We start from the raw sequence: 20,348 nt of genomic DNA, 5'->3' as shown, positions 1-20,348 counted from the left end.
GCTTACTGCGAGCGTCATGGTCCTCCGAAAATGCAACATCTGTGACCGCCGGTTCAAGAAAACAGAGCATTTCAAGCGCCATGAGCGGTCACGTCAGTCAAGTACCCTCGCGATAACCATGCTTGGCCTAACTTGCAATTCCAGACACCAAAGAACGTCCATACGAATGTAATGTCTGTCATAAGCGATTTTCTAGAAGGTAAGCAAACGGGTACATTATGCTGGGGCTTGCAAATCACCACACTAATCCGTCTTTAGCGATGTCTTGAGTCGGCATGCAAAGGGCCATAACAACGAAGATGCCGCGATAGCCTCTGCAACGAGGAACCGGGGTGCCGCGGCAGAGCACCCGCACAACCGGCGAGTCTCCACCATGACTGGTGCATCGCCAATGGCTGGTTCAGGAGATGGTGCTCAGTTGTTGCCAACGATTGGCGCAGACGCGCATCAATTAACCGGCTTCTCTTCAACGTCGCGCGATATGTCCCTTTCGACCACGGGGATACCGCCGACATCGCTGGATTTCCTAGCCGATATTTCGGCTCATCAGGCTAGGACCGAGCCTGATATCAATCCCATGATGATCAACGAGGAGCAGCCGTATTTCGGGTGGAATGAGGTCACTCCTGCTGACCAAACCTCACACCGAGCCGGCATGGCATTTGAAGCCGACCCGAATGATATGCTTCATATGTGGCTCGAGCCCCGCGCTGATAGCGGCTCTCATCCCGGCTCGCTCGATCTGATGCAGGATAGCCATCTCCCGTTGATCAGTGACCCTGTAGTCTCGCCAGACCCGCAGCCCCGACATTCCGTTGACAGCGGCAAATCTGGAGGCGAAAATATCCCCAATGAACGCTTTGCCAAAGTACAGCGCTGTTGGCTGGCCCCGTCGAACCACACCGGCCGGCTCATGAACACTCTGTGGCAGGACATGGCCGGCAGTGATCTGGACAACATTTTCTCTGTGCATTCTTTAAACCTCTCCACTGAGCCCATTATGCTTGAAGGGTCGCGATGTGGCGTGGACGAGGATTGTAAACGACGCTTACAGGCAATTTTTGGCCAAGCACCGCTAGTCCACCAGATGCAGTCGTCGAGCGGCGTCTCTCCAGCTATCTCCTCGATTACCTTCCCCAACTTTCCTCCGGCAGAAATCCTCGACATGGCATTAGATCTCTATTTTCGCACTTTTCATCCACTAGTGCCCTTTGTGCACCTGCCAACTTTCTCTGCTAAGAAGACGCGTCTGCCACTTCTTTATGTGATGTGCCTTATTGGCATGATGTTGCTGGGGACTAAGGGGACAACGACTTTTGTCTCGAGAAACTTCACTGTGGGTGTCTCATTCATCTTCCCGGGAATTAGATGCTAATTTTATCATCCTAGAACGTACTAGAAGAAGTATCTGCCGAATTAACAAAATGTACAGTGGGCATCGAGAGTCCAACTGGCACGGTGTCTACTTTTGCTACGGCCCTGCTATTCTTGAATCTCGCTGCCTTGACTGGGGTATGAATATGCAAAAATGTGTTGATAGGGCCCCCGTGGCTAACAGACGTATAGGAAAAAAGGCACCTGGAACAATGCCAGATGCTTTATGTGAATCTCATATCGGTGAGTCGTAACCTCAGTCTATCCTTGTCAACCATGGTGCTAATACCATAAATAATAGATCGCACAGCGACACGGGCTATTCGCAGCTACAGAAGGCCAAATTCTCGGCATGAGTCTGTTTGAGACGGTGCCGGACATCGAGACGCGATGGAAGGCATGGAGCAAAGTCGAGTCTGCCAAAAGGTAACGTCCATGCCTTGTCATTTGCATCAATGCGGGTGTTAATATGATGAGGTGGAATAGGATCATAGCCGGGCTGTTGCTGCTAGACTCTTGGTATTCATCGTTCCTCTCCACGAGTCCAATCGTTGTACCAGACTCGATCCAACTTATTCTCCCATGCAACGAGGCGCTCTTCCAAGCACACTCGCCAATGCGCTGGACGCAACTCATTCAAGGCGGAAACCGCATCCTAATGACGACGGTGCCGGCGCCGTCAGAAAACATTAATATCCCCAAGCTTGAAGGGCCCATGGACGATTTCTGCATCCAGGCCGTACTCGCGATGGTCCAACTGCGTCAATCAGAAGCTTATCACCGCCTACTCTCCAACCGGGCCAGCTACCCATTCGCACCCTGCCACACATACGCCATGGACGGCCGTGCAAGATGCCTCCCATCACTGCAATCGCAACTCGCCCGCCACTACGCCGACACCCTCGACCAACTCAACCCCAACGCCGTCATAATGTGGCACCACATGTGCATGACGCTGACAGCCGATCTCCAAATCTTCGAGCTGGCCGCTGGCCGGGCCGGGCCGGGCCCCGCACAGAAAGCGCTCGATGACATCGCCGAATGGTCGCAGACCCCGGCTGCGCGGCGCGCCTGCCTGCACGCCGCCCACATCTACAAAGCCATGACCAACCGCAAAGCCTCCGACCAGCCGTCCTTCCACTCGGTGGTTTCGCTGTTCGCCGCCGCCCTGGTGCTGGGCCTGTACACCTTCATGCTCCCCAACACCGCCTCCACCACAGTTAGTGGCCCGGCGGTCGGGTCCATCGAGTTGATGGACGACGTCGACTGGCCGCAGGTCGGCACTGAGGGCTTCACGAGTTTCATGGATCCGGGGGTAGTCAGGCGTTCTCGCCCACTGATGACTCCGCCGTGAATTTCATTCGCAACGGCGCTCCGATCTATCTCCGAGGCGTGCCCTTCCAGCCTGGGTACCAGTCGGCACGCCGCGTGCTCTTGGACTATGCGGGTCTCCTCAAGGATTCTGGGAAGTGGGGTGTTAGGAAGTTTTCTTATGTGCTGCATATCATGAGTGATGTGCTCATGGATGTCGAGTGAGGTTGGTATACCCGGGCTAGAAGTTCCGCGGGCTTTTCTTTGTGGAGTTTTGAGATGGTGGACTCCTATGTTATGCGATCATGAATATGTTCTTGTGTTTTTGAGAGCGAGAGAGAAGTAATATTGGACGAAGAGATGATCTATACACCCGCTGGCAAATCCAGGAAAGTAATCAGGCGATGCAGTTCGTATCCTGGAATTAGGCATTGTAGCCGGCGGTTCTTCAATATCCTCATCGATATTTAGGATTACAGCAGTTAACACCACCATAGAAGCCAACATGATCATAGCAGTACCTGATTAGTATTCAAAATCCGCTTTTAAAATTCTATATGCAATAAACAGGCTGTGCGCAAAAGAATATATACATCAAGTTCAGGTTGTGATGCCGCTCCAAAACCAAAGCCCAGGGATGCAAAGACACCCAAGGTTATGCATATCCTTAACGTTCAGCGATAAAGAATGCCGTCAACCATCTCACCAATCGCCAAAGAGCTCGTCAGTCCAGGGCTTTCGATACCCAACAGATTCACAAACCCGGGGAACCCCTCTTCTTCCTGGATAACGAAATCCTGGAAGCCCGTACCCTGATTGACTGCACCGCCGCGGCCCAGCTTCGGACGAATACCACAATAGTCCAGCGCAATGGCAGACAAATCCACGCCAGGCAGGTACGCCTTGATTTCCGGCAATGCCTTTTCCAAACGGGCCGGACTCGGCTGAAGATCCGATGGATCGTCGACCCACTCGATGTCAGGGCCGAAGCGGATGCGGCCGCCCATGTCTAGGGTGAGATGGGTGCCGAGGCCGCCGTGGCCGGGCAAGGTGGCCGGGTAAACCAGGACGGAGGTGGAGGGCCGCAGCGGCGTAGGAGAAGTAGGTGCCCTTGGCATAGTGCGGGACGCGGTGGCGGTCGGGCGGAAGAAGGAGGTTGTTGATGGCGCAGGCGCCGTGGCCGGCGCTGTTGATCAGGGTTTCGGCGGTAATGGAGGTCTCGGACCCGTCCTCGTCGGAGACCGCCGTGATCTGGTACCCGTCCGGCACGCGCTGGATGTCTGTTACCCGCGTCTTGAACGCGCAATCTCCGTCCCGGTCCTCAAATTCGCCTTGCAAGTATGTCATCAGCGAGTGGCTGTCGACAATGCCTGTTGTCTCGCTCTCGACGATCCCCGCGTCGGCTTTTACGTCTGGCTCGCGCCGCCGCGCTTCGTCCTGCCCGACCAGCCGTGTTGGTGCGTCGCCGAGGGCCTGTGCGTGCTTGTGTACTCGCAGACACGCCTCCCACTGCGCTGCCGTCTGTGCGACTATCCATTTCTTCGTGTTCCGGTGTGGGATCCCGTATTTGGCGCAGGTTTCGTAGAGCATGTTGCGCCCGCGGATGCAGAGGCTCGTTTTCAGGGAAGTCGCGGGATAGTAGAGTCCGGCATGGATCACCTGGGGTGAACATGTCAGTCTGTTCACTTTGCTTCTAACTGAATTTGAGGTTTTATCCATCGTCGTGGGGCTTCGGGTTGAAAGAAATGTACCTCGGAGTTGCGACTGCTTGTCTCGGTCCCCGGTGCATCGTGCCGTTCCAGGAGAATCGTCGATGTACCTTCATGGACTGCTAGTTGCCGGGCGACTGCCAGTCCAACGACGCCTGCGCCGATAACCTGCGTTGAGTCAATTGAGCCGGTCTTGATTCGAGGACTTTGCACCACGGCCCGCGCAACACAGCGCGGGCATGGCAGACGGCGCGCACTTACTGCATGTGTGAAATCTGCATTGGCGCCACGCGTGCTAGAGAAGCATCGTCGGAGCTGCGGTGCCTTGGATGTGAGAACCGCACGCGATGACATTGGCGCAGAGTCGAGGATGAAACCGAGGAAGATAAAGGAGGGAAACCCCACGCGAAATCGGAGACCGCGCCGATCCCCGACGTCGCTTACAAAGTCTATAGAAAAGTACCGAGCCCCAATGCTAATTCAATGTTCGCTATGTCCAGAAATTGGTATCTAGAAGGTCTAAATTCAACTGCTAGCGCTTGCTGCAACTCTTGAGCATCTCATCCAAATGCTACACGCGTTAGTTCGAGCTTGCATTGCCGGGGTGGAAGATCTTACCTTCTTCTGCTCGGTGGCCAATTTGCCCTGGGTATCCTGTGATGTCCAGTGAGCATAAACCCATTAAAAATCCCGTAGGGTAGCATACACTAATGATGGTTAAGATCAATGAATAGTTGTTGAACAAAAATCGCTCCCGGTGCTTTGCATCTGTGCCGTTTCGACTCAGCTTCGCCAGCAGTGAATCGAATTCTGCGGCCAGTCGGGCAAGGCTGTTAGATACGGGCTCGTCGTCGCCGGCGTCACTACTGAGCACGAGGATTCCATGCAGAAGCTGCCCAAACCGTTGGGTGAGGAAATGTGGCGCCGTTGACTGCTTGAGGTCATCGCCGCCCGCGATCGAGAGAGCAGACACTGCGCTGCGCCCCGTATTGGACCCAACACGCTTGAGCGACTCGCCATGGTAATCCATGACGACCTGGAACCGTGGCCAGAGCTGCATGTTGGTGCCATTCACATATGAGTCCGCGACCGGCACCTTGCGTCGCTGGAGTTCGAAGGCCGAATACTGGTTTAAGCGTACACACATCAAGATACCCAACGAGTCCGTAGTGTGTTCTATCAGCTTCTTCGTAAGATTCTTGCCGAGTGTGAAAACCGGCAGGAATATCTCAACGGCTGTACGGGATATCTGATCGAATGTTTGGGCACAGAAAAACTCGGTGAGAAAGGAGTATTCGGCAGAGATGTTGTCTACCACAGCGAGGTTGAAATTGCGGAAGGGGACTTCAATTCCGTGGAAAGTGTGATCCTCCTCCGCTAAGTATGAGGATATTGCCTGGTGGTTTCCGCCGCGCAGAATATCAATGCGTCTGCCCAAGGAGAACGGATCATGCGCCACAGAACCAGCTCGGCCGCTTGAAAGAATATTTCCTACCAACAATCAGTGGCCGCATTGTTTTATCCAAGAGTAAGTCTCACCTGTCCGTGGTGCAGATGGATCACCTCCAAGGACTTCATTTCGGTCGCTCGGGAAGATCTTGATCTTATCGAGTGCCTGAAGGTAGCGATTAAAATGGGAAGTATAATACCAGCGCATCGTATTGATATACGCCTGGGAGATCTCGCCTGCAAGTTTTGAATGTACTTTGGCAAGATAACTGAATAAATCTTTGAACTTCACCAGACGCTGCTGTTGGATAATCTGCGCGTTGATGTTCGGCGACCGCATCGCACGGATTTGCTTCACCAAGTAGTCCCTGATCCTTTCGATCGCCTGCGCTTCTAGTCAGTTCGGACTCAATTCTTCCATTTTGTGACAGTGGATGCTCACTTTGTGTTTCACGTCTACTAGAAGCGGCCGTACATCCTCAATGGCTTTGAAACCGCTCGAGGAAGACGCCTTCGCTTCAATCGCGGTTGTACGAGCATCGATTTCATTCAGGGATCGCACCCAGTTCTCGTCAATTGGACCCTCGACAATCGACCGCACGGCTTTGGGAGAGATGCTGATCTCCTCCACAGCCGGTCCAAGCAGCCGCTCGACATTCCGTCTATTGTCCAGCATTGCATTAAGCTGTGTAGAACGGGTTTGCAGGGTTTCGATTTCCGCTGACACGGCCCCCAATTCGATTTGGAAGTCATTCAAATACTCCTCAACCGATTTCGACACTTCATCGCAGCCCGTGATGGATGTATGCAGGTCCTGGAATTTGTCGCGCTCTTGTTCGAATTGCTGAATAGTCTGGGCGTTGACATGACTATCCTGGACCCGTTTTGGGGGCGTCGGTTCCTCCTTGGCCAGAAACTCCTCGAGGCTCAGCCCGTCAAAATCAATTGCTCCCACCAACTGTGTCGGTCGTTCTTGCGGTAGTAATTCCGGTATGTTCTTCTCCGCATGATGTTCCTTCCCGATGATTCCACGTAAAACCTCCAAGGGGTCCGGAACATTGGCCGGTCGCGGTTGCTGGGCACTAATCTGCTTCACAGGAGACCCGTTGGTCGCACGCGTTCCCGGGAGAGAGGTTGTCGAGTCACTTGGAGTCAGCAAAAGCGAGGTCGAGGAAGCTCGGGCGGCGTTGGCCCGACCATTGTACGGACTGGATAATTGCGATCGGGGAAGAGAAGCATTGCGATTACCAGGCGACTGACTGGCTATGCGGTCACGCCACATGGTTTTCGTGAATTTCAAGGGAAGCTCAGGAGAAGACACGAAGGTCCAGATGATCGCCCCAGGCAGAGACACGGCACTAAACCTAATCGGGCGACGTAGCGACCCCGCCAGCCACAATGGAACAAAATCCTTTTTCCTCTTCTCCTCTCGTTTTTTCTTTCCCCATCTTTGTCCTCTCTTCCCCCTTTAAAAACATCTCTCATTTCCTACAAACCCTTCACCATGGCCGATGAGGTATGTCTTTGTTCTTCCGAACTTTTTTCTTTCTTGCCTATGCGCTGCCTTTTGTCTCTTGCCCCGCATCCATGCGGCTCCTCTCTCACCCGAGTCGCCCCTCTCTGGTCTCACCCAAGACTCGATTTCCTTCATAGCCACTAACATGATCCGAATTAGCACGATATCACCTTCGAGTCGGCGGATGCCGGCGCGTCCACCACCTTCCCCATGCAGTGCTCTGCTCTGCGGAAGAACGGTCACGTCGTGATCAAGGGCCGCCCCTGCAAGATCGTCGAAATGTCGACCTCCAAGACCGGCAAGCACGGTCACGCCAAGGTTCACATGGTTGCCATTGATATCTTCACCGGCAAGAAGCTGGAGGATCTGTCTCCCTCCACCCACAACATGGACGTCCCCAACGTCTCCCGCAAGGAGTACCAGCTTGTGAGTGGCCCGGATATCAACTCAGACTTGAAAAGAAACGGTTGACTGACAATGACGCAGCTGGACATCACCGACGATGACTACCTGTCCCTGATGAACGACAACGGTGACACCAAGGACGACGTCAAGCTGCCCGACAACGACCTTGGCGAGCGCATCCACCGCATGTTCAAGGAAGAGGAGAAGGACCTCAGTAAGTCGCATTGCTGGGTGATTCATCATCTTCATCAATACTGATATCTTTCTGCAGACATCGTCATCCAGACCGCCATGGGTGAGGAGGCTCCCATTGACGCCAAGGAGGCCCCTAAATAAACGCCATACCCCACTGGACCTCCTACCTGTTATGCCAACCGTTTATGTTTCAAAAGGGCCCAATGCCCCCCAAAAATTCCTCTTCAATGGTTCAGTAGAGGATATGATTGCTTGAGCCGTGGACGGGTTGCCCGTTACATCAAGCTCTATCCATCATTTTGGCCTTGGATGTGGGTTGGACCGCGAAGAATTGCTTTGGTTGGCATGATATGTGTTGTCCGAAGACCAGTTCTGAGTCCCAGCATCTTATGATAGTGTGACGAATGAATAAATGTGGAACTCTTGCTTGAGCGGTTTTGTTTTCTCTCCCGCGTAGTATGGTAGTAATTATCAGCTCGAAGGGTAATTTCTGATTTTACACTAAATCCGAAATAAATTCACGTCAATTGTTCATGTCAGAACATATCAACGTGACTTGGGACAGCATAGTGTGGTGAAGAAACGGCGGTCACCTGGAATGAGGCAGAAAAAAAAAGTTCGGAACCTTCAACGTCCCACTGATGTACGGACGATCACTCCCTTCGAACATTCCCCTCGAACCAGCATGACCCAATTGCCTCGGCATGGAATACGTTACCCGAGGGGTCTGCGGCCAAGAGGGATGCCGTGAAATCCGATACTATCTGGACAATGGACTGTGGTTCTGCCGGCGCGGCCACTTGCAGGAGGTATGCAAACAAAGACGCCTGATGTCTTGCATTCTTGTCTCCGCATATTATATTATTCAATCTGCAAGCGAATGATAGGGGATCATGGGCTAATCTCTTCTGTGCAGGGCCGACAAATTGAAGAAGACCCGGATGATTTCGGGACTCAGGGTAAAAAGCATCGGGTGAAGAAAGAAACCACCGAGAAATCCAAAAAGAGTATGTCTCGTGTACTCTTCCAGAGAGTCACTGGCTGAGCTAACGTTCAGGAACAAAAAAGCCTATCATGGCCGACAGGCATACACCCTTTTTCTGCAGGTCTATCAGTTGATCCTCTGGAAACAATGCCATGCCTTGGTGCATGATCACGGTTTTCCCGAGCCATTCGATGTCAGTCTAATGAGTCTATGCACAACTCTTTCTATTGTGTGCCAGACAAATTCTAAGAATTCGAGAAGCTGACCAGTTATATCAGGCGGTTGTTCGCGATCTATGGGCTCTACGACTGCAAGACTTCTCACTTCGGATTGACGAATCTACAGAGGATGAACATGAAGATCCCGAGCTCTTCAGCTCACAGCCTACTGACAAAGATGAGTTCGATGAGATGGGGTTTAAGCCGGGATCAAAGTATCTCGAGTGGCCTCGTCTGCTCGATTCCGTCGCTCTCTGTTATCTGGCGGCGCTCTTGATGCGACTTCCAATATGCGTGAGCGACTTTTACCGGTACGTCTACTAGTGATCTTATTGGGGCAAAAATCGCGGTTCTGCTCTTGCAGGGGTAACATCTGTTCTGATATTGTGATTTTCAATCAGCATGATCATACGACAGGACGTACCTTACATTCGGGCCTTAACCATCGTTCCTCGCGAGATGAGGGACAAGCTTCCGCCAGAACTTGTTTCAATACTAGATGTTAATGTACGTTTTCTTTCTCCCGTGGCTGACCTGTTTCTACATTTTCGGAAGAAGCAACTGACTCTTGTTCAATAGAAACTCCCCAAGGCCGAGCATCTTCACCGCGGGGTCTTGGAAATCTCACTCTTTTATCAACGTCGGTTCGGACTCGCAATTCCTCCTTTAAACTCACCCCTAGTCCTCTACCGGATCATAAAGAGACTGGCTATCCCAGGTATGAACTCCCCCCCCCCCCCCCCTCTTCGAGTATCTTTGTGACTTGTGCTAACGCAATTACAGTGGAGGTATACGAGGCCATCAAAAAACTACAAGAGCTGCTTGCCTTCACATATGAATATCCGACTCGGCTCCGGGGCAATTTTCGCAGAAGTCCTTATCATCTTCCTGAGGTTCAACTGGTGGTGCTTACTGTCATTGCCACGAAACTATTCTTCCCGTTGGACGATTTGAAGCGATACCCCGCTACCAACCGGGAGCCCGGGGCCCAGTTCATGGACTGGTCAGTATGGGAGCGGGCCCAGCGACATTTCAATAACCACGAGCGCGTGGGTGGGAAGATTGGCAAGGACCATGTGGTCCAACTCACAGACAAAGACGTGCTCACTATGACGCCCGATCAACTGGACGAGTACATGGACTGGTACGAAAGTAGTTGGCTGGATACACCCCGCGTCCTGAACCGAGTTGCCGATATGTTCCCTATCAACCGGCCAGAGGCAGAGGCGCAGTCCAATCCTCCGGCTGCTTCGACGGCAGCCGCTACTAGTGACACAGATGAAGCTCTCCAGGCCTTACTACAATCAGTCATGCAGGACCTGAAGCCCAAGCGTGTCATTTTGGAAGAGGACGAGACAGACGTGCCCCGACCTGGGGCATGGTATCGCCGGTATCGATGGGAGTCTCAACTCGCCGGGCCTGCACGCGCCTTTTACGAATTGGCGGCAGAGCTCGCCGCAGTGTCATTGCCAACCTTGATACGGGCTGTCACCGTGGGCGAGTTTCGGATTGCACGCTGGCTGGAAAACCAGCGACGTGCCGAGTATCTTGATAATGAAATGGACATGGACATGGGCGATGCGCTGGATGAGGTGGATGGACAACTGTCCGAACTGGGGGTGGATGAAGACAGGTGATGTTTCATCCATACACAGAAGTGCGTAGCGAAATTTGGGAATTTGGCAATAATAGGACCAGTCTTAATAGTGCTGCCTCTCTACCATAAGGGAGTCAATGATCTACTAAACAATAATTCTGCCCATACTTCGTTTCCAAGACCGAAGAGGAAGGCGGAGAAAATACCCATGAGAGCACGTGCATAGACCAAAATGGAAACACTTAGGGCTTAGGGCAGTTGGCATCGGTCCACCTTTGCTAAGCGAGAAATCCTCAAATTGAGCCACGCCTCCGCCGTGAACTCTCAGCGACCGACAGCCGACACCAACGAAAACTCGCAACCAGTACGTCTAATGGACCCCGTCAAAGTTCCCGCTATGTTTCTTGAGGACATCATGAGCTGACATTTTCTTTTTTCCGCGTCTTTCCAGTGCAGATGTAGGTCTTGATCATCCCCAATTCCCTCCGCGCGCGCACGATGACCTGCCCAACCGCCACCGACCGTCGACAACACCCACGTGGAGGAAATTGAGAACATGGACTAATACCGCTCGATGCAGTTTCGTCAAGACCCTGACGGGTAAGACCATTACCCTCGACGTCGAGTCGAGCGACACCATCGACAACGTCAAGTCCAAGATCCAGGACAAGGAGGGCATCCCCCCGGACCAGCAGCGTCTGATCTTCGCCGGCAAGCAGCTCGAGGATGGCCGCACCCTGAGCGACTACAACATCCAGAAGGTATGAGGACTCGCTGCATACCCTTGTGATTTGAGGGTTGGAACCGGTTGGATTGGAGGTTTCGACTCGCCCGATCATACGGTCTATTCGACAACATCGATGAGAAGGAAATTGAGCGATTGTCTCGGTGGCTTGTGGCTGACATACGGATTTGTCTCTTTACAGGAGTCCACCCTTCACCTTGTCCTGCGTCTCCGTGGTGGTATCATTGAGCCCTCCCTGAAGGCCCTCGCCTCCAAGTACAACTGCGAGAAGTCCATCTGCCGCAAGTGCTACGTACGTTACTCTCCATTCGATCTGTTATTTGCCGTTCTATATGATCAGGCGAGGAATTAACGAACATCGAATGCTGACTGGTACCCCTCACAGGCCCGCCTCCCCCCTCGTGCCACCAACTGCCGTAAGAAGAAGTGCGGCCACACCAACCAGCTCCGTCCCAAGAAGAAGCTCAAATAGACGACTCGCTTATCGGTGTTGTGCTCGGTGTGCTGTGGGGCAGAGTCCAGATCTGGGACATTGGAATGTGACATGGAGAGGTTTACAAATGAAATGGCGTTAGAAATGATGAAATAATCAATACGGCCACAGTCACGCCAGTCACGCTGTTATAGTTGGCTCCTCTCGACAAAAACGAGTTGCAATCCCATGATCTCGATTGTGTAAACTTCAAAAAAGAGAAATATCGAATTGTTCCCGCGCTCTTCTTCAGAGTCTGTGATAGATACAGGTACAATACACTGCGTGGTTTAAGACCGCGCCCATAAGAACAAAACCAAGTGCGGCCGAAACAAGTCTCGGGCGTCCACTCTGGCACCCCACGAGAATGCCGTCATCTCCATGTCTCGCTTATACCCTGGCCCGCACTCCCCGGCCGTGATCGTTGTAGTCATTATGAATCCTTGCCTTTCGCGACCGGGCTTGCATGTCTAGAGAGGGAGGGTTAGCAGACGAGTCTTAAACCAACAGAAAAACAAGGTAAGACTTACGCGAAGAAAAGAACCTTGATCGCAATAGCCAGACCAGCATGCAGTGCCACAACCAAGATCAAGAGGATCTTGCTCGCCTTGGCATCCGTAGCATTCAAGACCGGGTAGAGGTTACGCAAGAGGAAGAAAACGGTCCAGCCGAAGCCAACCCCAACAAGGGCCCAGTTCAGCGCCGTCAACGGACTCCAGCTAACCAGGGCAACACCAATCCAGACAAGGTTCGAGTACCCATACAGAGCCCAGCACTCGACAAGATCAGCAGTCGAGCTGCCGAACCAGCGCAGCGCGCCCCACAGCGCAATGGGCAAGATGCCCGTGTACCCGTAGATCAAGCCCGCAGCGCCAGACAGCAGCTTGAAGTCATACTCGAAATGAGACTGGTCTCGGTGCGCAAGCCATTGCGAGATGGTCCCCGTCAAAAACAAAATCACCACCACGGTGGTCGCGATCCACACGGGGCCGTACAGGTCGGCGTTGCCCTCCAGCACGTCCAGGAAGTTGGTGCGCGGGTACAGCGCGGCAACGCAGCGGCGCAGCACCTCGTTCGTGTCGACGTCGAAAAACTGCTCGTAGTAGTGCAGAGACCACCAGCTGTGCTTGGTCGGCGTGCCGCCAGGGGATCGGTCCCGGCCACCGCGTGATGGTCCGCCGCCCAGGAACGGGCTGGAGTCAGCCTGCGCTTTGGCGTTGCGTTGGTCGCTCTCGAAGTCTGGTGTGCGCGGGTTACATCCCAACGGTCAGCGGTCTGGAGTAAAAGTGGCTTTTGTGTCTTTTAAATGGAGACTCAGGAGAGGACCGCAACTCACTGGAGGGGTGGAATTCGAGGTCTTCTTGCAGGTCGGTATGCCCGAGGTCACCCTTCTAGCGCGTTAGGATAAAATGGGTATAAGATGTCAATCAACCGGTTCTCACCTCGGCATCCACGTCTACTACCACGTCGTAGCCTCGGTTTGCCATGTTGGATGTATTTGGAGTGGGAGAGTTGGGAGGAGGACGGTTCCAAGTGTCCACATCGGCTCCCCCCGGACAGATAACGCCACACGCAAGCCACACGACACACGGCATTGACAGGCTCGTTCAACAGCCTTGCTTGCTATTTTTCGTAGTTCCATTGCCAATGATTTTACAAGAATAGTCGAGAGGGTTAAATAAATAGGATTAAATCCATTCTTGTCATTTTTTTTTGGCTTCTTCAATCCCGTTGACGCCCATCCCATTGCAATAGTGTACGCAGTCCATACTAGCTCTTGATCGCCGCGTAGATTCGGCCAACAAATGCCCAAATCGACGTGTCAAGGCCCTTCTTTCGAATGTATATTGATGCTGCCCCGACCAGAATCGCCAGTGCCACAGACCCTACCGTACGCCGGTGACTCCACGCGAACTCGACTGCCCGCTTCCTGCGCTCCTCGTTCCGTAGCTGCCGTGTCTGCTGGTCAAACAGTTGCATTGCTTCTTCTACTGTGTACTTGTGGAATGGGTTTCGGGAGGTCTTGAGTACACTGTAGCGAGGAATACGCTTCCAGGCCCCAAAGGGCAGCGATTCTGGTGGGTGGTCCGTAAACAATTGGGCCGTATTCAAAATGTGGCTATCGAGGTCAAGCGGGCAGGGGAGTTTTGAAAGCGTGAAATGAAGCATCTCTGGTTCTTCCACCGGAATCTCCAAGAGCTCTTTTTTGCGAGAGAGAATGATGGCCGCGAAGAGATAGATAGTGACGACTGGCTCCCGAGCTAGGAGAAAGTCGAAAAGCCGTGCAATGTCACTGTACTCTTGGATGTCATGGGCGTACAAGGTCAGGGTAGCGGCAAGAGCAAAGAATGGTTGGATATTGCCGAGATGTCGCCGCAATGCAGGGTCCGTCGTTTCAATTATTGCGGGTATTAGCTGGAGGTGCTTCAAGGCGGGTGAAAGCGAGGGGAGCATATAGTCTCGAATGCGGAATAGTGATAGCTGTGCCATGGCTGGCGCAGCCTTCTGGTTACCCAAAACTAAGAGCAAGACCTGGACGATGTCATGATATCCTTGGAAATAACATAGTCTTGGGTAGTTTCGCAGGACCTGCGTAATAAGGTCAGATAATTGCTCTTTCTTTGTTGAGAGCTCGTCCTCCGGAGCTGGGCTCGAGTCAGCATTGATGCCACGATGCAGACATCCTACCACCGGGATATACTGACCATTTGGGTAATAGACAAAAGACCGATGGACATCAAGTTGGACCTGGTCATCGTCGGCGTGTGGGGGTAGTTCATTTTGAGGCTTTAGGCTGTGTCGCCGAGCGTGTTCATCGCTTTGAAGCAAGATCGGCCCTGTCTCACCCAGTTACTCCAGTCCATTCTCTATCAACTTCCTGAATGAGCTCACATGCTATCTGTCGCAATTCATCTTCCAACAAGCCACCTTCTGTGGTGGCATGCGATATCAATGCCTTCAGGTCATGGGAGTCGCATGCATGGCGAATCGCCTCTGCTTTCTCAGCCCTGGCCTCGGAAATTTGGCGCAATCTCAACGACTGCTCAGATGCAGCTGAAAACTTTTCATCATCAACGGAAGCTGACCGGGAACGATCCATTGTCAGAGGTCACGGTTGCTTCACTATCAACGCGCGGTTCGGCAAAACAGTGGATCAACAGCCAGTATCGACAAGAAGAGCTCTGGTCAAGGTCTCAATTATCTGCCATCCAGCAGGTGCTATGGCCTTTGGTGTCTGTCAGAATCTAGCTATATGGCGTTATCTATAGCGGACTGCTGTAGATGGATCCTGGCTGTCACGGCTGCTGTAAGCACCATATCATTGTTTGAACCTCAATGGAAAATAGCAAGAATATGTGGAAATTGTCTTCGGTCTCTTCGTGTGTCAAGTTCTCAGATGGATGATTGACAAGGCAGGTTACAGGAGAGCTGCAAACCGCAGCAGAACGAGGGCGGTGCAGAACCCAATATCGCCTAAGGCATACACGTGATGACATGTTTTCCGACGTATGTTTGCGCGCGATGTTCTTGAATGCGTCCACCGGAATAATTCCAAGTGTCTCTTCGGGGAAGTACTGGGTCAAAAGCATTTGCTTAAGGCTCATGCTGGACATTTCAATGTCTACAGTCCCCTCCGGTACTACCATCTCACCCCACCTCGATAAGCCTTGTGCATAGCTGGTGGAGACGCTGGCTTTGTTCCTCCCTGAGCATTCCTTTATAGCTAAACTTGTCTCTGCTTGAAGCTCAGAGGTCAATAGAGCTTCTAGGACGCAGCACAATAAAATACCTAAAAGTCGGATTGGTGGTGTCCGCATACAAGTAAGGCCTATATCCCCCTCTTGTGCCCCGCCTGGTCTTCCTATATTGACATATGTATTCTAGGGCTTATAAGCTGTGTCCATTGAAGCAAACTCAAAGCTCTTTGCTTTGGTCTGCTTGTGAGAAGAATCAATCGAGGCTGATGTGCCTATGGTCCATGTGTCATCTATATCTAGCCTGACGATGGATTGATTGCTGTTCCCCCCTGCCCTCTCAAGTGCAAGGTACCCTCTGAACCAAGATCGATGCTCTTGAATGTTCCTCTTGAGTTTCCCTCTTCAGTGCTTTACCTTTTCCACCTGACTGCTACCTACGCAGCCCACTTTCTTTCTCTTTTCCCATCTCCCAGTTTTCTTCCCTTCACGGATCACGAATCCTAGGTCTATTTTCCTAGGCTTTTGATTTAAGTGCTCTATTCCATTCTTACGCCTCTTTTTGCCTTCATTTTTGACTTCCACAACCTCATTCATTTCCTCCTATCTCAATATCTACACCCCTCTTCAGCATTTGTTGTTACCCACAATGGATGAAGAACTGGAAGAGATCACTACGCGTCGGACGCGTCCAACGCGTCATATCAAGGGTCTCATGAAACAGTCTATTCTCCCCAGTCCCACATTTCGATTCATCATCCCGGCTCGCATCCGAAGCAAATCCCACAGTGATGTGGTTTTTATCAGTGAGCGATGCATCCAGATCAAAGAGGCGGTCGCCTTTGTGGAGCTGGATGCTGTAGCTGAAATCAATCTGGCCGGCATGACTGGATCTATCCTTGGAGCACAGGTCATCGGTGTGCATCCTCAGCTCCCCCGCGACTCGTCATTCAATCCTGGTAGCTCTGTGGGAAATGAGATTGATCTAGATCTTGACAACTCACCGGCTCATATTCTAGTTCTGGCCTTGGATGAAAGGTTTCTTCTGTTCATTTACTACTCAACTTCATGCGCTTCCTTCCTTACCTACTACCGGCCGATGCCAAGTGAAGTCAATCTCTCTGAGAAGTATGGCGCGCACCTGGCTGTGGATCCCAAGTCAGTACACTTTCTACCATTCTCTTGTCGCCCCTATGCCACAAGCAGGGTCAATTAATTGGATATTTAGGTCTCGCGCAGTTGCTATCGGCGCAGCAACCCAATACTTTGGCATGCTTTGGCTCAAGTCTCCTGATGATCTGCAACAACAGATAGCTGGGGACAAATTGGATCCGATAAGTGATGTAAGTCATTCCCTCTGATCTCTTATATTCAAAGCTCATCAGTCCTTTTCTTCTTGTAGGAAAGGTTCTACATGGCAGGTGGTGATATTCTCTTCATGGAATTCCTATATCCTCAATCAGCTGATGACAAGAGGATCATCTTGCTTCTCATTACCTGCCAGGATGGAGTGGGGAAGGCCGTGATCTACGAATGGAAAGAGGGCCAGGGCACGCGACGTCCAGAGATCAAGGAGATCAAGCTCCGAGACCAGGACAGATTGCCGACCATGGTTGTTCCATTGACCAAGGAATCTGCCTTTCTACTCATCACACCTACGTCCATGATAGTCTACCAGACCCATGACTTGACTACACCCAAGAGGTATCCCAGCATTCTGCCAGACACGCAGCCTGACCGAGCTGGGTTGTGGACCCGTTGGGCGAGACCATCGCGCAATTTGATGTACAGCAAGCACTATGATGGGATCTACCTCTGTCGAGAAGATGGTTGGATTTACTATCTGGAGTTTGGAAATGAGGCCGAACTCGAGAGCCAGACCTCGTTGGGCCAGCTAGAATGTGGTGTTGACAATGCCTTCGATGTCCTGGATGTGGGCCACGAGGGTGCTGATTTCATCCTCGCAGCTGGAGAGACCGGCGACGGTGGTCTCTTCATTCAGGAGGCTCGAGATCAACCAAAATGTGTGCAGCGGTTCCTTAACTGGGCTCCGATGCTCGATGCAGTGGTTGTACCCTCGGAAATATATGACCCCTCGGAGAAAGACATAGCGCACGATCGATTGTTTGTCTGCTCCGCATCCACTTCGGGCTGTGGGTCAATCACGGAGCTTCGACATGGCATAGAGGCGCAAGTGGGCGTGACAGCTCCCCTCGGTGATCTGTTAAGCATTCGGGACATGTGGGCCATGACCAACGACGTCAATGGCGGCATTTATGTTCTTCTCTCCCATCCTATGTCTTCCGTGCTTCTCTTTATGAACCCCGATCTCGAAGATGGTATCAGTGCCCTTGATGAAGAGGAAACGGGGCTAGACACCGCCCAGACACTAGCAGCTGGATGCACGCCCTCCGGAGTGATTGTTCAGGTCACTGAAAAAGCAATCCACCTATTTGTTCCCCACCAACTATCGTCAAACACTCGCGTCCAGTATGAGCCCCGCGATGCGATTATCACAGCCGCTGTCGATGGCCCGGGTTCTCTGGTGGTTTCTGCATTTAGACGTTGCAATGAAATGAGTCTTCATTTCGCTCGGATAGACCCGATTGGGGAGACTGTCGGTATATCAAAATTCGGCGAGCCTCTCAATATTGACAAAGAGCCCATCTGTCTCTTGATTCAGGCATTTGGAGATGGAGTGTTTGTCTTTATGGGCACTGGCAAGGGAACGCTTCTTATCTTCTACATTGAGAATGACACCGCCACATTTCTTATCGACGTCAAAATTTCAATTGATGTCGCAGACGACATTTCTCTGGCGATCGAGAGCCTTGCGGTCATCCGGACTGCCTCGGGTGGATCTCTGCGCGCCATCCTATTCTGCGGTCTGCGGAGTGGCATACTCGTTCCATTCGAGATCGATTTTAATGCTTCCTCTATCATCGGTGAGTTGAATTCGCTTTTCTTTTGGTATTGATATATAGCTAAACACTGGGTTTACCTGTAGGGCTGAAACAAAAGAAGCCACGACGCTTTGGGAGAACTGCCCTGAGGCTCCAGAGTAAAGATAACTATGCTCTGTTTACTTGTGGCACTGAGTTCTGGCGTGTGGCCTATGGCCCGGGCGACAGTCCGCCCGATTTCTTCTTTTGGCGGGTTTGGATCACAGATCAGAACAATGTGAGTTTCACTATATCGCCCCTTTTGGGACAGTGACCTGACCCGAGTACCAGCCTGCTTACTTTCCCGTGACGCTCTACGGTTTTGAACTTGTCAAAAACCCCGGGATAGGTTCAGGACTCATGTCCAATTGCCTTTTCTGCTTTGCAGATGGAGAGCTTCTGCTGTGCGCCTTCGACGAAAAGGCCAAACCCGTCCCTCGGCGGATTGGTCTACCGGGCAATGCCAAAAGACTCACTTATTCGAAAGCACTGCGCAGTCTCATTGTGTCCTATACAATCGACAGCACCGAGGATCCCCAGAGTCCCTTTGAGCGCACTGAGCAGTCCTATATCGAGTTCGTGGACCCAGAGTCGCAGGTCCCTGTAGCCCATCGAAGCAGGGCTGCTATGAATAACGATACTGAGCCATGGAGACCTCAATCGTCTATGGGAGAGATTATCACTTGCATTTTCGACTGGACTCCCCAGCGTGACGGTCAGGAATATCACTTGATCGCGATTGGCACTTCGTTCGTGGACCTTCAAGATCAGACCCGACGCCGTGGCCGGGTAGTCCTGCTAAAGGCTGCTCGAGATCCTGAAAATCCTTCCCGGATTGACTGCTTTCACAAACACATGCAAGTGATGCCCGGGCCAGTTCATTGCATGGCATCTTACCTTGATAGTCTGCTCGTTGGCACTGGACGTTCGGTTGTACCATTGACATCCAGCAATTCCTCCACGAGATGGACTCGCGATGCCGAAATCCCCCTGCCCTCTCCAGCCATAGCGTTGTCAGTGCACCACAACCTTGTGATTGTTACAACCTCGCGACACTCGACGATGATTTACATTATCGCCGATGGCACTTTAGTTCGGCGCGCCACGGGTGTGGCCAAGCATGATGGCTTGTCCCATTGCTTCGATACCGACAACCCGAGCCTCATGTACGTGAGTATCAGAAGCGGCACTGTCCAGATGTTCCAAGACATCGAGGATAAACTTGACGATCAAACCCTTCCACCCTTCCTCGGCAGGGCAGAGCTTCCTGTGTCACTGAACAGGCTTGCTCTTGGCTCTAGGGTCCCATCGTTCTTCCCGGCTAGGGCTCCGGTGTATGGCTTCGGCCTCAATGGCTCGGTCTACAAGTTGGTCGCTCTCGAGGAGCCTGAGACAAAACTCCTCCGTCTCCTCCAGAACTTGTACCAAAGGGATACAAGCATCTGGCCATCTTCGTCATCGCGCAGGATGTATACTCCATCCCTTTCTGCCGCTGTCATGGCTTCGGACCAAGGGTTTGAGGTCGATGGAGATATCCTGGATTCTCTGGCCAAGCGTGGTCCGGAATACCTTCAGAACTTGATCATCTCACAAGATGCAGCTACTGAATCGTCTGTTGTTCTGGTCGACTGGTTCCGTGAGGCAGCCTATGCTGTGTTGGGGGAGTCACCTAATCATTATGAGGTCGTCATAGGATGGTTGCGGCAAATGGTGCATGTCGAGATGTGAATTTCTA

At 52.2% G+C, this 20,348-nt stretch overlaps 8 protein-coding genes across 8 annotated transcripts; 4 read left to right on the top strand and 4 right to left on the bottom strand.

Moving 5' to 3' along the window:
• Nucleotides 1-16: 16 nt before the first annotated feature.
• Nucleotides 17-2,910, top strand: NUU61_009266 (FTFMHR domain-containing protein; the record flags this gene model as incomplete). The annotated part of the gene is made up of 8 exons (XM_056659791.1): nucleotides 17-92; nucleotides 145-199; nucleotides 259-1,336; nucleotides 1,390-1,512; nucleotides 1,567-1,617; nucleotides 1,676-1,800; nucleotides 1,861-2,650; nucleotides 2,698-2,910. The coding sequence occupies 8 exons, from the start codon at nucleotides 17-19 to the stop codon at nucleotides 2,908-2,910; spliced, it is 2,511 nt and encodes an 836-aa protein (XP_056508084.1).
• Nucleotides 2,911-3,359: 449 nt separating this feature from the next.
• NUU61_009265 (NAD(P)/FAD-dependent oxidoreductase) lies at nucleotides 3,360-4,748 on the bottom strand (the record flags this gene model as incomplete). The annotated part of the gene is made up of 3 exons (XM_056659790.1): nucleotides 3,360-3,694; nucleotides 3,750-4,344; nucleotides 4,437-4,748. 3 exons carry the CDS (start codon nucleotides 4,746-4,748, stop codon nucleotides 3,360-3,362), a joined length of 1,242 nt encoding a protein of 413 aa, XP_056508083.1.
• A 178-nt stretch (nucleotides 4,749-4,926) lies between these two features.
• NUU61_009264 (putative GARP complex subunit (Sac2)) lies at nucleotides 4,927-7,125 on the bottom strand (the record flags this gene model as incomplete). The annotated part of the gene is made up of 5 exons (XM_056659789.1): nucleotides 4,927-4,965; nucleotides 5,013-5,048; nucleotides 5,101-5,885; nucleotides 5,934-6,228; nucleotides 6,286-7,125. 5 exons carry the CDS (start codon nucleotides 7,123-7,125, stop codon nucleotides 4,927-4,929), a joined length of 1,995 nt encoding a protein of 664 aa, XP_056508082.1.
• Nucleotides 7,126-7,347: 222 nt separating this feature from the next.
• On the top strand, nucleotides 7,348-8,100 carry NUU61_009263 (Eukaryotic translation initiation factor eIF-5A; the record flags this gene model as incomplete). The annotated part of the gene is made up of 4 exons (XM_056659788.1): nucleotides 7,348-7,359; nucleotides 7,519-7,785; nucleotides 7,846-7,978; nucleotides 8,036-8,100. The coding sequence occupies 4 exons, from the start codon at nucleotides 7,348-7,350 to the stop codon at nucleotides 8,098-8,100; spliced, it is 477 nt and encodes a 158-aa protein (XP_056508081.1).
• Nucleotides 8,101-8,663: 563 nt separating this feature from the next.
• NUU61_009262 (TFIIB-type zinc finger domain-containing protein) lies at nucleotides 8,664-10,799 on the top strand (the record flags this gene model as incomplete). The annotated part of the gene is made up of 7 exons (XM_056659787.1): nucleotides 8,664-8,768; nucleotides 8,876-8,966; nucleotides 9,028-9,137; nucleotides 9,223-9,473; nucleotides 9,564-9,669; nucleotides 9,742-9,880; nucleotides 9,946-10,799. 7 exons carry the CDS (start codon nucleotides 8,664-8,666, stop codon nucleotides 10,797-10,799), a joined length of 1,656 nt encoding a protein of 551 aa, XP_056508080.1.
• Nucleotides 10,800-12,409: 1,610 nt separating this feature from the next.
• On the bottom strand, nucleotides 12,410-13,463 carry NUU61_009261 (Yip1 family protein; the record flags this gene model as incomplete). The annotated part of the gene is made up of 4 exons (XM_056659786.1): nucleotides 12,410-12,446; nucleotides 12,507-13,215; nucleotides 13,313-13,367; nucleotides 13,419-13,463. The coding sequence occupies 4 exons, from the start codon at nucleotides 13,461-13,463 to the stop codon at nucleotides 12,410-12,412; spliced, it is 846 nt and encodes a 281-aa protein (XP_056508079.1).
• A 283-nt stretch (nucleotides 13,464-13,746) lies between these two features.
• Nucleotides 13,747-15,076, bottom strand: NUU61_009260 (TBC domain-containing protein; the record flags this gene model as incomplete). The annotated part of the gene is made up of 2 exons (XM_056659785.1): nucleotides 13,747-14,813; nucleotides 14,869-15,076. The coding sequence occupies 2 exons, from the start codon at nucleotides 15,074-15,076 to the stop codon at nucleotides 13,747-13,749; spliced, it is 1,275 nt and encodes a 424-aa protein (XP_056508078.1).
• A 1,244-nt stretch (nucleotides 15,077-16,320) lies between these two features.
• Nucleotides 16,321-20,341, top strand: thtA (the record flags this gene model as incomplete). The annotated part of the gene is made up of 5 exons (XM_056659784.1): nucleotides 16,321-16,829; nucleotides 16,900-17,014; nucleotides 17,074-18,616; nucleotides 18,679-18,851; nucleotides 18,905-20,341. The coding sequence occupies 5 exons, from the start codon at nucleotides 16,321-16,323 to the stop codon at nucleotides 20,339-20,341; spliced, it is 3,777 nt and encodes a 1,258-aa protein (XP_056508077.1).
• Nucleotides 20,342-20,348: the final 7 nt, after the last annotated feature.

Source organism: Penicillium alfredii (genome assembly GCF_028826965.1).
Source record: "Penicillium alfredii strain IBT 34128 chromosome Unknown utg000011l_segment0_segment0, whole genome shotgun sequence".
NCBI lineage: Eukaryota > Fungi > Ascomycota > Eurotiomycetes > Eurotiales > Aspergillaceae > Penicillium > Penicillium alfredii.
This window is presented reverse-complemented; position numbering and strand designations above follow the sequence as displayed.